Genomic DNA, 15,059 nt, shown 5'->3' on the forward strand with positions numbered 1-15,059 from the left:
TCTTCCCTTGCTGCAGTGTGGTTCAAGATACACTGGAAAAAAAGAAGAGAGGGATAAATGGGGTTGTTCCCCAGAAAATCTTTTTGGAAATCCCCACATTCCTTGGTCATGACAGACATGGCTGAGTAAGTTCCCTCTTTTGCTTCAAGTGGCATCTACCTCCAAATACTTCTGGCAAAACTGCATACGGAACTTTTGAAGTTAATTTGTGGGGCAAGTTACGTAGTTTCCCTCTATCATTATTCTTTTTAATACTTCTGGGGCAGTGTACAAAACTGTTACCCTGTTTTACAGGGTGAAACAATATAATTTTAAGAATTATGGGACAGTAAAATTAAACTGTCTTTTTCTGAGGTTACTTAAGCAACACATATCAAATGATTTAATGAACCTTGCAGGCAGCCTGCTGTAGAGGTGGGGAAACAGTCTCTGTTGGCTTATAGGCTCAGGTACTGCAGTATTATTTCTAATGCCCTGAACTTCTGGTCTTTAAACAGTGTATTTGATTTTGTGTTGCACAGAAGCAAAGTTAATAAACTTGTCAAACTTAAAGGAGATCTACTGTCTCCTGGCAGGACCCCAACTACCTGCAGAGGTGTCCAGGTGGGCCTCCAAACTGCTCTTTGTCATATTTGCAGTGAGCATATCACTTGGCATTACCCTGGATAACAAGTACTGCATCCAGCTCTGGGATCTCCAGCACAGAAAGGACAGAGACCTGTTGGAGTGAGTCCAGAGGAGGCCACCAGGATGATTAGAGGGATGGAGCACCTCTGCTGTGAGGAAAGGCTGAGAGAATTGGGATTCAGCCTGGAAAAGAAGCCTTTCAGCACTTGAAGGGAGCCTACATGGAAGATGGGAAAGAGATTATTTACAAGGGAATCCAGTGACAGTTCTTCAAAACACGGAATATATAAAATTCTCATAAGAAAGGATATTCCTTCATGTTTGGGCTTTGTATACTTTCAAACTGAATCAACAAGAAGGGAGATTTAATCCCTGAAACAGGTAACAGCTAACAAGCAAGTTCTCAGTGATGTCCAGGTGTCAGAAAAGCAAATTATTTGTTGTTAGAATTGCCTTGTTAATGTTTAGGGCTTGACATGCTTTAATGAGCTCAGATGTAGGGGAAGGAAAACAAAGGGAAGAAGGATAGTCACTGATACTGGACACAAAGAATGCAGAATCTATGGGCCAGAAAGGCATCTGGCAGAAAAAACCCAATAAAGCCAATTCAGCAATTTTATGGAAATCAGCTCGAACTGGGTGAAGGGTAAATCTGGCAGGAGGAGATCATTACTCATGGACCACCAGCTCAAGAAACTCACAGACTCAAAAGACTAATTGGCATGAGAAGCAAGAATCATTAAAAAAAAAAAGCAGATAAGATACTAATTAATAAGAGAACTGTGTAACTTGCAGCCAATGAACACTAACTCCTTTGTTTGCTGAAATGTATTTATAGTAAAAAGTTTTCATAGTTAGCATTCATTATTTGTGGAAGACCATTGAGCACCCAGGTTTGTGCAATTCTGAAATAAATTGTCAATCTTGAGCGTTTAATTATTGGCATGTACACACCAAGTAACGAGTCTGATTTTTGTGGACAACAACAGGACAAGGGGAAATGGCTTTGAGAGGAATAGTGGATTGGTCTTTACAAACAAGCTGTGGGTCTGCTGGTATGTAAAACTAGCACTGAGAGATAAAAGAAACAATGGGAAGAATTCCACTGATTGATGAATTGGAAAAGATATTTGCTTTTACAAATAAACTTTAGGTTTGCTGATAAACGAAATTAGACATTAAGAGATGAAAGAAACAATGGGGAAGAAAAACCCCTAAATTCTGTAAGAATTAAAAATTAAAAGGGAGGGTTATACATTAGAGGGGAATCTCTGGTATCAGGTGTTCCAGGAAGTCTGTATCTCTCCAGCACCTCAGCCAATGGGAAAGAGAGAAGGGAAATGTGCCCAGGAAATCAGGAGAAAAAGTAGGTTGTATCCTCCAAAAATTTGAGAGATCCCAGGGGAATGCCCATGGCCTCTCCCTTTATTTGAATAAAGCCAGAAAGGACGGCTCTGCCTCCTTTTTGGACATAAACCTCTGGTGTTTGTGGATTAATTTTCCTAACAGCTTCAAAATGAAAGCAAGCAGATTTAGATTTGGTATTGGAAGAAATTCCTCCCTGTGAGGGTGGTGAGGCCCTGGCACAGGCTGCCCAGAGCAGCTGTGGATGCCCCATCCCTGGAAGTGTTCAAGGCCAGCTTGGACGGGGCTTGGAACAATCCAGCCGAGTGCAAGCTGCCCCTGCCCATGGCAGGGGTTGAAGCTGGATGAGCTTCAAGGTCCCTTTCACTGTGTGGTTTTATGATGCTTAGTTTTCCTATCTGTGCATTGCGCTTCCATTTGGACAAGTAGGCACTAAGCGAAACGCTTGACAGGAGTCGGCTCAGTTTTATGACGTTTATCATCCGTGGCCATGAAAACTCCGCAGTGTTCCTGTAACTTCCATCGCAAAGTGTAGCAGGGAACGCCTGGGCGACAGACTCCTGAACAGCACAGGGACAGAAAGAGGGAGCCAAACGGCGAGCCCAGCCCGGCCCGGTCTACGGGGGCCCGCTCGGCCTGAGGGGCGGCCCCGTCCCCGTCCCCGTCCCGCCCGCCCCGCGCCTGCGCGGCCCCGCGCTCCCGCCGTGCCTCGCGCGCTCCCGCCGCCGCCGCCGTAGCCGCGCACGGAGCGGAGCGGAGCGGAGATGGCGCTGCACGTCCCCAAGGCCCCGGGCTTCGCCCAGATGCTCAAGGAGGGGGCGAAGGTGAGGCCGCCTTTGGATGGACGCGCGGACAAATGGACGGACGGGTGCGGGAGGAGTCTCGGGGTGGCGGTGCGGGAAAAGCCGCGGCGGGCCGGCAGGGCCCGGCGGCACCACGTGTGCCGCGGGGCGGGGGCCGGGGGGTTCGGCCGCGCCCCGCTCCCGGCCCGGGGCTCCCCCCGCTCCTTGCCCGGGGCGCTGCGGGGATCGGGGCCTGCCCGTCCTGCGGGGCGGTGCCCGGAGCACGCGGCCTTCCAGAAATCTCTGCGGGCCGGGATCGTGTGCCCGCCCTGCCCGGGGCCCGGCCCTGCCCTGCATCCCGGCCTCGGGGATGCGCCAGGGCCCGACGCTGTTCCCAGAGCTCTGGCAGGGGCTGGGCAGCAACGTTCAGCCTGTAGCTGAAGCTGCTCAGAGGTATCCGGGTCGTTCTGCTTGTATTTTTTTTCTGATACCTTTGTCAGCGATGCAGAACAATGGAATGTTTTCTGTACATTTCCTTTCCAATAAATCCGTTTTCACTGTATTTAACATGAACGTAATTAAGGTTTTGGTAGAGTTGAAGGACTGTGTGTTAATAAAGGAGAAGCTTATTTTGAAAAGTGGGCAGAAAGCGAGAAGGTGTGGCATTTTTTCTTTTTTATTCATAGAATCAATAGAAGAGTTTGGGTTGGAAGGGACCTTAAAGATCATTTAGCTCCAAGCCCCATCTGGTCTTGGACATTTCCACGGTTGTGCATCTGCAGCTTTTCTGGGAAATCTGTGCCAGAGCCTCACTACCCTCATAGGGAAGAATTTCAGGGCTTCCTAACAAACTAAACATACTTTCTTTCAATGTGAAGCCATTGCCCCTTGTCCTGTCTCTCCAGGCCCAAAGTCCCTCTCTCCAAGAAAGAGGGGAAAATAGGAAAGTTTTCCATTTGCTGCTACTTAATAGAAAGAAGAGTGAAGGTAGCAGCTCTGAAAGCCCTTTGTGTTTCTTTTTAGAATCCTTCTTGGAGCCAAATAATGGCATACATTCAGGGCAGGGGCAGAACAGGGAAGCATAGTGGCCTCAGTGTTAGAAAATTCAAGGCCAGAACAGCAAGGGTTGTCTTCTGCAAAATGAGGAGGCAGCTGGCCATCTAAGATGTTTGGTTATTACTACTTTTCTCCCTTCTCTAACAGGCTGCACAGTACTTTTTATCCTGCTTTTTCTTTCTTAAGGCCCTTTCTGGGGATCCCATCTTGTCTCAAGGTTTTCAAACTGAAGCCAGGCTGATTGCCTTCTCAAGCACAGATATTTTGCTTAATCATTCTGCTTCTGAATTTTCAAACTGTACGTTTTGAACATAGAACTGAGTTAAATTATTTTTGTACCATACAAAGGTGTGAGTAAAGAAGCATGTACAGAAACCCTTGCCCCTCTCCAGCTGGGTCTTGGTTGTTTTCTGCTTCTTTTTGGCATGTCACAAAACGTTTTTAGAAGGCTGAAGGGATGCAACCTGTATTGCAAGTCAAGTCACTGTTCAGATTTTCTCTTTGGAAGCTTTTTGTGCCTGCTGAGCTGCCTAGTTGAGAAGGTGTGCACACTAGTTCTTGCTGTCTTTGGGTAAGGTTTGGTGTCTGTTCAAACTGTATGTGAAATATAAAATGTATATTAATAAGGATTAATAACTTTGAGGGACTCAGTAGATTGACACTGCTTTGATGAGAAATTGCTAGTTCATCACTTTTTTTTGTTAGCCTAATTCTGATCAGTCATTGTTCTCTTTAGCATTATTCAGGACTGGAAGAAGCTGTCTATAGAAACATCCAGGCATGCAAGGAACTTGCTCAAACCACCCGTACAGCATATGGACCAAATGGTAAATAAATCCTGAAATTATTGCTGCATTTTGAGACAGATGTTATGTTTGGAGGCTAAACATACCCTGACAAAGAAGCAGCTGTTTGTTTCTGGGGGAAACACATTGGACTTGCTCTAAAACTGCAAATATGTGACCATTTCTTTGTGACTGTAGAAAACAGATTTTTTTTTTTGACAGCTCTGGAGTTATGCTCAGTGTCTGCTTTTGCCAGGTTGTTGTAGCAGTTACTGTATTCTCTTTGAAACATGGTATAAAATATATGAAAAAGCATAAAAATTAAAGGAAGCATGATAACATTGTGGGTAATCATAGTGAACATAGTCTTGTTCAGTCAGATATATGGAAACAAAATATTCTCCTGTATCATTTAATTAAATTATGTGCTGATATTTCAGAACAGAAAACTGTTTACTCCGAAATTACTGATTTTTCCTTCATGTCCTACACTTCAAGTGTTATTTCACAAAAATGTTTTGGAGTTCTGAAATTATAAACAGAGCTAACCATTTTAATGTGTAAGATACACCTGAAAGTTAGGAAACAGTTTCTGTTTCCTAATATTGTTTGCATACGGAATTATTTTTATAATTTTTTTGTTTTCCCATTTAGGAATGAACAAAATGGTTATCAATCATCTGGAAAAGCTTTTTGTTACAAATGATGCTGCTACTATCCTGAGAGAGTTAGAGGTAAGTTTTCTTGCTTCAGATGATGTCAGTTGTGGACCAGTGTTTCTGCTCATGGGCTGTTGTGGTTCTGACTGTCAGTAAGGAAATGTCACTCTGACAGATTATTTACTTATCTCACGTTGGAAGTCATTTACTTTTTCACTGAATTTGAGGTCCACAGTGAAGAATACAATTCTTTTGTGAAGCAGCATGAATAACTGTAGGAGATGCTTAATAATTCCTTACTTTCCCCCAGAACCAGTAGGATTAAAAGAGGATATGTCTAGAAATGCAGTGGTTTGGAAAAGTCTGCATGGCACAGCTGTTGAGTTCATCTCCCAGTGGTGTTGCTTGCCATGTTCTCCTGACTGGCAATTCAACCCATCAATTGCATTTAAGAACCTGAGGCTCTAGCAGCATCCTTCTGTAGATACTGTGAAGGCATGAAAAGACTTTCCTAATTCTTCCTACGACTTCAAATTTATATTTGTTACATAACACAAATAATATTTTACTGAATTTTATACTTCGTTATAGAGATTATGTAAGTATGAAGTATTTACTTATTGAATACATTGCATTGGTGTTCATTTTGAGTAGAGTAACTGTGGAAGTCTCAGTTCTGTTTTTAAAAAAATATAATCTGCATACTAGTAACCTAATCTAATATATTTTGCATGTTACTTTCTGGTATAAAATGGCAGGTATAAATATTCAGGAATGTGGTATTTTATTGAATTTTTTGAAAGAAAAGTGAAGCAGTGCAATCTTTAGGCAGAACCTCCCACACTCTCCCCCCTTAAAATGAAACTGTTATTTAGATGTGTATTTTGTGTGTTACACGTGAATTCAATCTGAAGATCTAAACTCCAGAGTGTTTTCCCGTCACAGAACTCAGTTGTGGAGCCACTGCATCCTGTGAAAGTAGCTCAGAACCAATGTCAAAGGATATCTAATTTATGTTGTAGTGGCAACGTTCAGTTCTCTGATTTTTTATATATATATTTCTGGTTTTTCCTACTAGAGAAGCTGGCCAATTAAGAATATCTGTGCTGCTTTCTTTTCCAATTTTGTGCATTCTTCATATCTCTAGGTACAATTTGAAATAAGAGAGCTTAGAAAGAATTATAGAAAATGCCTGAAGCTGCAGTCTTAGGTGGTGTGTTAGTCACCAAGATGTGTAACTTCTTTTAAAGGTCCAGCATCCTGCTGCAAAAATGCTTGTGATGGCTTCACACATGCAAGAACAAGAGGTTGGAGATGGAACAAATTTTGTCCTTGTTTTTGCTGGAGTTCTTCTGGAGTTAGCAGAAGACCTTCTGAGGATGGGGTTATCTGTCTCAGAGGCAAGTTACATTCTCATTACAGTTCACAGAGCTTGAATCCAGATTGCTGCTGATCAGTGTTCTTGGGTCATAATAATATGAAATACCTGCTTTCTTCCCACCTCATTTTTACATGAAGATGTTTCAAGGGAAACCATGTGTGATTGCTTGCTTCCCTCGTAAACTTTTGCATCTGTTAAAGTTTTATGGCTATTTGAAAAGCAGTTAAAAGCAGTGTGAAGTCTTGTAGTGAATATTTACTGTTTGCTGCACAGGTGATTGAAGGATATGAAAAGGCTTGCAAGAAAGCCCTAGAAATTCTTCCAGATCTGGTGTGCTGTTCTGCAAAGAACCTTCGAGATGTTGAAGAGGTGGCATCTTTGTTGTACACGTCAGTCATGAGCAAACAGTATGGCAATGAATGGTTCTTGGCAAAGCTCATTGCTCAGGCCTGTGGTGAGTGGGGCTGGAACAGCTGAACACTGGGTGGGTTTGGGTATGGTCCTTACATTTCATGGAAGAATGGAGGTAGGGTTAGTTCAGCAGGTTGGATTGGATAGAATACCTCTGAAATGAGGGTAATATTCTTCATATTGAACTCTGCATTGGCATTGTAGCTCAGGAAAGGTTTGCCTTTCCTACTAGGCATTTCTGGAAATAGCTTTCAAGTCCTTTTAGTACAGAAATCTGTCTTTCTCCCTCTTATTATATCATAAGGTGCACGTATTGTGCTTCACATAAACTGGTTTTAGTCTCAGGCACAGAACAATGCAAGTAAGACCGTAGTTCTGTTGAATTGTTATCCCTTTAGATTTTTGGGATAAAACCTTCATTTTTAATTCCAGTGATTTCTCTAAATACTCTGGATTAGATTTACCTCTTGACTCCACCTATATCAATGCATATTTGAACTTAATTAACTGAGCAGCCTGAATAAATGTTTCATTCTGATTATTACTTTGTAAAAACAAAATTTCTCTTTCTCTTTATGCCAGTTATTAGCAGGTTGTATCTTGAATTTAGGCAGATATCTCAAACTACTGAAATTAAAATTTCAGAAAAATTCCAGGCATTATTTATGGTGTCATTGTTCTACTTTAGTCATAAGGCAGGACATATTCATTATTTTTCTTCTTTTTTTTCCCCAGTTTCTATTCTTCCTGATTCTGGTCATTTCAATGTTGATAATATCAGAGTGTGCAAAATTGTGGTAAGTTTGAAGTAGCTGGCTTTACTGTAATTATTAAGGTAAATAGTGTAATGAGGGTTAATCTTTGAACTTCCAGAGAGTCTTTTCTAATGTTGTTGTGGCAGGTGTATTAAATTTTGGAAACTAGTCTTTCTCATGTTTAGTGCCCAGTAGCAGCATTCAGAAACAAAAATCATTAATATTGGAAGTAATCTAAAATGGGAACCTGTTAGACAATGTTTGTTGTTGCTGAATGGGCTGAAGGCTTATACCTAGGGTGTTAAATCCAAATGCTTGTGAGGTCTGCTTTTCAGGCAGAGTAGTGAAGCTTTCTGACCACAAATGGTCAGTAATACAATGTTCTCCCATTCATAGAATCAAAGAACAGTTTGGTTTGGGCTGGAATGTGTCTTAAAGATCACTCAGTTCCAGTTCCAGCCCCCTACCATGAGCAGAGACATCTTCCACTAGACCAGAGCGCTCCAAGCTCTGTCCAGCCTGGCCTTGAACACTTCCAGGGATGGGGAAGCCACAGTTTCTCTGGGCTGCCAGGGCCTCACCTCCCTCACAGGGAAGAATTTTTCCCTGATATTTATCTAAACTTACTTTCTTTCAGTGAGAAACCATTCTCCCTTGTCCCATCACTACTTGCCCTTGTAAAGAGTCTCAGATTCCATTTATTTCCTTTCAGGGTGCTGGTATTTCTGCTTCCTCAGTACTGCATGGCATGGTTTTTAAAAAAGAAACTGAAGGAGATGTTACTTCTGTCAAAGATGCAAAAATAGCTGTGTATTCCTGCCCTTTTGATGGTATGATAACTGAAACTAAGGTATGTTATAGCTCAAAATAAGTTACATCTCTATTTATGCATATGTGCTCTTATTTTTAGACTTAACTATAAATATTGTTGACACTTGGTGATTGAGATACTTTGGTGAATATTGATTTTCTTAGTATAGAAAAGTTCTGAACCTTGATTGCTTCACAGGGTTTTTCAGATAGGGGAGATGGTTTTGATTTTTTTGGGTCATTTGAGCCAAACTATGGCTTGAATTTCTGAACCCCAAGGTTGTCTAGAATTGCCTGGTGAATTCCTTTTTTTTTTTTCCCTCTTGTTTTACCCTGTTGCTTGGGGAGCATGTCAGTATTACAAAACAGGATGACTTAAGTTTTACATATGGGTTGGGAGACAAAATGGTTTGTCAGAAACTTGTAGCTATGTGGTTTAATGCTGAATTTTAACAGTGTATGTGTTTTACTAGGGCACCGTCCTAATAAAGAATGCTGAAGAACTGATGAATTTCAGTAAAGGAGAAGAAAATCTAATGGATTTGCAAGTCAAGGCCATTGCTGATAGTGGTGCAAATGTAGTAGTGACAGGTGGCAAAGTGGCAGATATGGCTCTTCATTATGCCAACAAGTACAATCTCATGTTAGTAAGGTAAGTACTAGGAGAGCATTAACACATCTGGACTACCAGATTTATGAAATGTACTTGCCAAGTTAAGACAATACTTCTGCATGTGTTAACATTGTTATGGAAACTTGTTTTTAAAGGTTGAACTCCAAGTGGGACCTGAGAAGACTGTGCAAAACTGTTGGTGCAACAGCCCTACCCAGACTGGTATGTACCTCCCAAATGAGGTGCAGGAGGATGAGAACTGATGAGCAGGTTCAGTTCTTAACTCACGTTTTTCTTTCTAGACTCCCCCCACTCTTGAAGAAATGGGTCACTGCCACAGTGTGTATTTATCAGAGGTTGGGGATACACAGGTTGTGGTGTTTAAGCATGGTATGTATGTTTTGTAGAACTGCTCACACTGCTGTTCTAAAGTGTGATTGTATGTGTTTTGGATATAAGATTAATGAATTAATTCAGTAATGCATGTCTCTGAACAGAAAAGGAGGATGGAGCCATTTCCACTATCCTCATTCGTGGATCTACAGACAATCTGATGGATGACATAGAGAGAGCCGTGGATGATGGTGTCAATACTTTCAAAGTGCTCACAAGGGTGAGTAATGAGAACACTTGGGTTATCAAAAGTGAGCAGTAGGTCAGTTTGAGGCAAGGCTTGAGCCTGCTCTGAGCTCATTTGCTACCACAGGCAGGAGATATTAACCTGCCTAGGTGCCTTCTGGAGCTGGAGAGTGGCTGTGTGGTACTGAGGTGTGGAGGGCTGTGCAGGGAAACAGCTCTTGTTGTGAACACAGGGGGCATAGAAGGTGGTGTTTAACATGGACTGCACTCAGTTTTCCACTAATGAGTGAGTGCTTGGAGGTGGATTACCTTTACCACTTTTTAAAGACAGTCAGCTCTTTTTTACTTACTCCCTAAATGCTTTGTTATGTTCCTTGGAAACCAGGGACAGAAGAAAAGCTAGATAGCTTTGTCACTTGGGATCAGGAGAAACTGTTTGGTTGCAGACTCAGTTTCTAGTTCATTGGTGATAATTCATGCTTCCTCCACATAATGCAGGTAGGTTTTTATGGATGGAAGAACTCGGTTTTACAGAGGATTTTTTTGTGTGAACAGATTATGTGGTCTTAAATATTATTATTTAATTTTTCTTCTTTTTATACAAAATGAAATGTTCCTGTATTTACTTGGAAAACAGCATGCAAAAATTGTTAAAACTGTTAGAATCTTAATATCCTCTACATACCAAGACATGGACATTGGTTTTGAGTACAGAAATGCTGTGCATTTGTGATTGTCTCCAGGAGTTGTCCTGTTTTGAGATTTATGATAATTACTTTGTGGGCTAAGAGACCAGAGTTAATAAGTAAATTCTGGTTTGCCAAAGGATGTACAAAATGCTTAATTTAAAATGCAAGAAAACAAAACAAAAAGTCCCAACACCTTGTAACACCTGTTGAGATATTAAACTTAGTGTACAGTGGATTGGTTTCCTGGATGATATTTCCCACAAAAATAATGGAAAAAATGAGAAAATCTAGGAATGCTGTTACAGTTAACCGGGAGTTGAAGTTTTTTTTTTAAAAAATCTGATACACAAAACCCTCTGCATTATTATTTTGGTTTTTACAAAGAAGCTGTTTTTCTTGAAAGACATTGGAGTGAATGAGTAAATCCTGGTAGATTTCCCTTATAATGCATGTTTGTTCTGAAGTGGATTGTTAACAAGTCTGTGTGGAATAAAGTTCTGTTGCATTCTTGATAGACTAGAAAAATCCTAAAAAAATAAGAAGCAATAGATGCTTTAAGAAAACATTGTGTTTGGGTGTGGTCTTTCCACAGGATAAACGCCTTGTTCCTGGAGGTGGTGCGACAGAGATTGAATTAGCCAAGCAGATCACATCTTATGGAGAGGTGAGGCAAACAGGCTTCTTGGCTTTTCATCTTCACACACACATCTTACCAGAAATACAAATATTATTTCATACCAACATACATATGTGTGTAATAACAAGTGGGGGGGGGAATGCCTCCCAGTCTTACAGTTTTTGAAATGCTAACGTGGTTTTCACCTTCATTTTAGACTTGTCCTGGGCTTGACCAGTATGCCATCAAGAAGTTTGCTGAGGCATTTGAAGCCATTCCTCGAGCACTGGCAGAAAACTCTGGAGTAAAGGCCAATGAGGTCATCTCCAAACTTTATGCCATGCATCAGGAAGGGAAGAAGAATGTTGGATTTGATATTGAGGTAAATAGTCTCTGATGTTACTTGTTGCCTTGCAGTGCAGGGTTATACTTTATAGTACTTCTATCAGTATGAAGTATTTATAGATTATTTTAAATTGCTGGGAGCTGTGTGTTGCACAGTTTAGAATAATAACTTTTTGGAACTGAAATCCTTACATGTTCTTTTTATCAGCAAACAGTTCAGTCCAGTATAGTATAATGGCCTTATGTCAGAGGTGGAATGGGATACTGAACTAATGTGACAGGCAGTAGGTCTTCAGAAATTACTGACTCTGTCTTCCTCCTAATGGTTTAGGAATGAAGGTTTTCTAAAGGGAGAGGATGAGATTAGAAAAGTGATACCACCTTGCTAGGTGAAAACCTGAGAAGGTTTTGAATGATCTTTTTTCCCCATCTGACAGGCTGAAGCTGCTGCAGTGAAGGACATGTTGGAAGCTGGTGTGTTGGACACATATCTTGGGAAATTCTGGGGTATCAAGCTAGCTACAAATGCAGCAGTAACTGTCCTAAGGGTTGATCAGGTAAGTTTATGTGCATTTAGGTGCTGAATTAATACCTGGCAGAACCCTCCTGCAAATAGGTGGAATCTCCTGCAAATGCAAGGTGTAAACATAATGCTACTTGAAAATGTGGTTTGTTCATTTCTGGAAACCAGGAAGGCATTTGTTCAAGAACTTGTAATCTGGAATGTGGCTGCTTCTATTGCAGTACAATTAATGTTTGTTAGGATATTGTTTTTTAAAGATTTTGTTGGTATTTTGAAGACAGTTTATATTTGTATCCAGAGAGTGACCCTATCTTCTATAAGAACAACCTTTAGTAGAAGAAACTTCTCTCCTATATTTTTACATGAAAATCCAATTTTTAGGAAAAATAGAGGTTACCGTCTCGAGGATAAAAATCTTTCATTATTTTGTGAAACTTCAGCAAAAATGAATTTGCATGTAAAATTTTTGTAGATTATTATGGCAAAAACAGCAGGCGGTCCAAAAGCCCCTAAGCAACAAGGACATTGGGATAAGGATGACTGGAAAGATGAGCCTGAAAACTAGAGTGCAGTAAGCTCTGTGTCTCTAGCAGACAGGTATCTGTGAGTGCATGCATGAGTTCATTGACAAGCACATGGAGGTTGTATGCTCCTTGAGAACACCTAACACTGCTGTCTTCTGCTGTGTGCTGATTGCTACATCCTGTATTTGTGCCCTTTGCTAATGGATTCTGCTCCTGAATCCAGATTTTCATGGAAGGGATGATAAGTGCAAGTTCAGATTTGCCTTACTTGTCCATGTAGCCAGGGCAGATAATGAGCTTTAACGTGGTGGGACTGATGGACTTCATGGTTTTAAAGTGTGATACTTGGAGACAATAACTGAAGAACAATGGCTTTGATAATCCTTGCTGTAGTGTGCACCCTGTAAACTAGTCTGCTGTTGGCCTATTTAAGCACTCACTTTCTGCAGACTAACTGAAGTCTTACTTTGCATGCAAAAATGAGGTAAAATACCTTTTTTACTGTATCAGGGCTCAGCCTCTACCATTCTCAAAAAAAAAAAAAAAAAAAAAAGTTATTTGTATCTCAGTTAGATGGATATTCACTGGCTTGGGTTCAGAGTAGGGAAATTGCATGGATGTAGTGAATGCTAGCAGTCAGCATTATGCAGCTGTAGGAGAAGGGTGTACAAGCCTGATTTTAATATTAGCTTTTTCTGCTTCTCTATTCTCTTCAAGATCATTATGGCAAAACCAGCTGGTGGCCCAAAACCTCCATCAGGAAAGAAAGACTGGGATGAAGACCAAAATGATTGAACAATTTAACTGTATTTCTTAAGTGACATGATTTTGTGAGTTTTTTAATATCCCAGTTGGAGCCTGTCACAGTGTTTTGCTCTTGCCTTTAAATTATGAACAGTGTCCACTGGAGTGCAGAACTTCAAACACCTCAATAAACATACTCACTGTTAAAATGTTGACTTACTTCATTTGGAGCTGGCATGACCTGTCGTTCCCAATTTGTGAATGTGTAGGGCATGAATGACACTGTGGGTGTGATGGGCTGACCCTTGGCTGGCTGCCTGATGCTCTCTCCCCATGAAGAGGGAGGCAGAACTTCTCAGGAGTGGCAGGTCACATACCAATTCCTGTTGCAGGCACAAGAGACTCAATGTGCAGGGAGGGTGACCATGAGCCTGCTGCAGGGAGCTCATGAGCCACAATTGTGGCTCTTTGTGCTCTTATTTGTGCCAGTACCTGAGTGTAAACAGTCAAATGGATGTTGAAATAATAAGTGTTGGCAGCAGGTCTCCTGCATTAAGTATCCCCTTTCCTGAGACCCCACTTGGAGCACTGTGTACAGATGTGGTGCCTCAAACATAAGAGAGACAGAGCACTGTTAAAAGGAGTCCAGAGGAGGGTCACCAAGTTGATGGGGGACTGAGCCCCTTCCCTATGGACAGGGGCACAAAAAGTCAGGGCTGTGCAGCCTGGAGAAGAGAAGGTTGTGTGGAAACCTTACAGCACCTTCCAGTGTCTGAAGGAGGTTACTGGGAAGCTGGAGGGGGACTCTGCATCAGGGAATATAGTGACCTTACAAAGGGGAATGCCTTCAAACTGAAATATAGGGGAAATTTAGGGTTGATACCCAAGAAGAAATTATCCACTGTGAGGGTGGTGAGGCCCTGGCACAGGTTGCCCAGACATGCTGTATCTGCCCCATGCCTGGAAGTGTTCAATGCCAGACTGGATGGGGTTTGGAGCAACCTGGTCTAGTGGGAGATGTCCCTGCTCATGGCAGGGGTTTGGAACTGGATGATCTTTAAGGTCCTTTCCCACAAAAACCAATTTATGATTCTATGATTCATTTTTTTGACTTGCATCTTTCACCTCACTCTTTTAATTCCCCGTGCTCTCAAAAGGGCATCCTGGCAGCAGTGAACTGCATCACATTCTAATGACCTTAAAAATAAATGCTGAGCAGCACTAGCCAGCATGATGCAGAGGACTGGAATCTTTCAGCTGAAGCCCTCTGTTAAGATTAATCTTAGGAAGTAAACAGCTTATGTGTCTCCAAGTAGCTTGAAAGGAGAACCGCACTTGAAATCCAAGCCACTTCAATAATTAATCCTTTTACTACTCTTGCCAAAGCTACTCTATCTTACAACCAGAAGGGAGTGGAAGGCTAAATCAAGTCTGGAGCTATCTTATGCCCAAATAAGGCTGCCATACAACAGCTCTACTAATGCTGGCTTTATAGTCAGTTGTTGGTGAGGCTGAAAAATAAACTCAGCAAGTTTTCAGAAGGATTGGCATACTGCTGTAGTCAGCTGCACAAGGGCCACTGCTGATGGCTCAGGGTTACAAGAACAAGATGCTCATTTCTTAGTAAGGCTGTTGTGAAAAATGCACTGAATGCAAGCAGCTGCTGCTCTAGCGTGGCAGACAAGATTTTATTCACATGAAAGCCAGCATGAAGCTTGTGGAGAAGGGAACTTCCAAGTTACAAGTCAGTGCAGGACTACTGGTCCTTATGCCTGCTGTGTGGAAAGGTTACATG

The 15,059-nt window shown here is 41.6% G+C and overlaps 1 protein-coding gene across 3 annotated transcripts; it reads left to right on the forward strand.

Moving 5' to 3' along the window:
* Window positions 1-2,694: 2,694 nt before the first annotated feature.
* CCT8 (chaperonin containing TCP1 subunit 8) lies at window positions 2,695-13,473 on the forward strand. Of its 3 annotated transcripts, none has more exons than XM_063148086.1 (16): window positions 2,695-2,816; window positions 4,567-4,657; window positions 5,270-5,349; window positions 6,525-6,674; window positions 6,929-7,109; window positions 7,802-7,863; window positions 8,534-8,671; window positions 9,105-9,283; window positions 9,400-9,466; window positions 9,547-9,634; window positions 9,742-9,857; window positions 11,105-11,176; window positions 11,346-11,510; window positions 11,911-12,030; window positions 12,469-12,593; window positions 13,238-13,473. In XM_063148086.1, exons 1-15 carry the CDS (start codon window positions 2,757-2,759, stop codon window positions 12,559-12,561), a joined length of 1,662 nt encoding a protein of 553 aa, XP_063004156.1. In that variant the 5' UTR covers window positions 2,695-2,756; the 3' UTR covers window positions 12,562-12,593; window positions 13,238-13,473. The 3 variants fall into 3 exon arrangements, with proteins under 3 accessions (XP_063004156.1, XP_063004155.1, XP_063004157.1); XM_063148085.1 differs by having other exon boundaries at window positions 12,469-12,567; XM_063148087.1 differs by lacking the exon at window positions 12,469-12,593.
* The last annotated feature ends 1,586 nt before the right edge of the window (window positions 13,474-15,059 follow it).

Source organism: Melospiza melodia, chromosome 2 (assembly GCF_035770615.1).
Source record: "Melospiza melodia melodia isolate bMelMel2 chromosome 2, bMelMel2.pri, whole genome shotgun sequence".
Classification (NCBI taxonomy): domain Eukaryota; kingdom Metazoa; phylum Chordata; class Aves; order Passeriformes; family Passerellidae; genus Melospiza; species Melospiza melodia.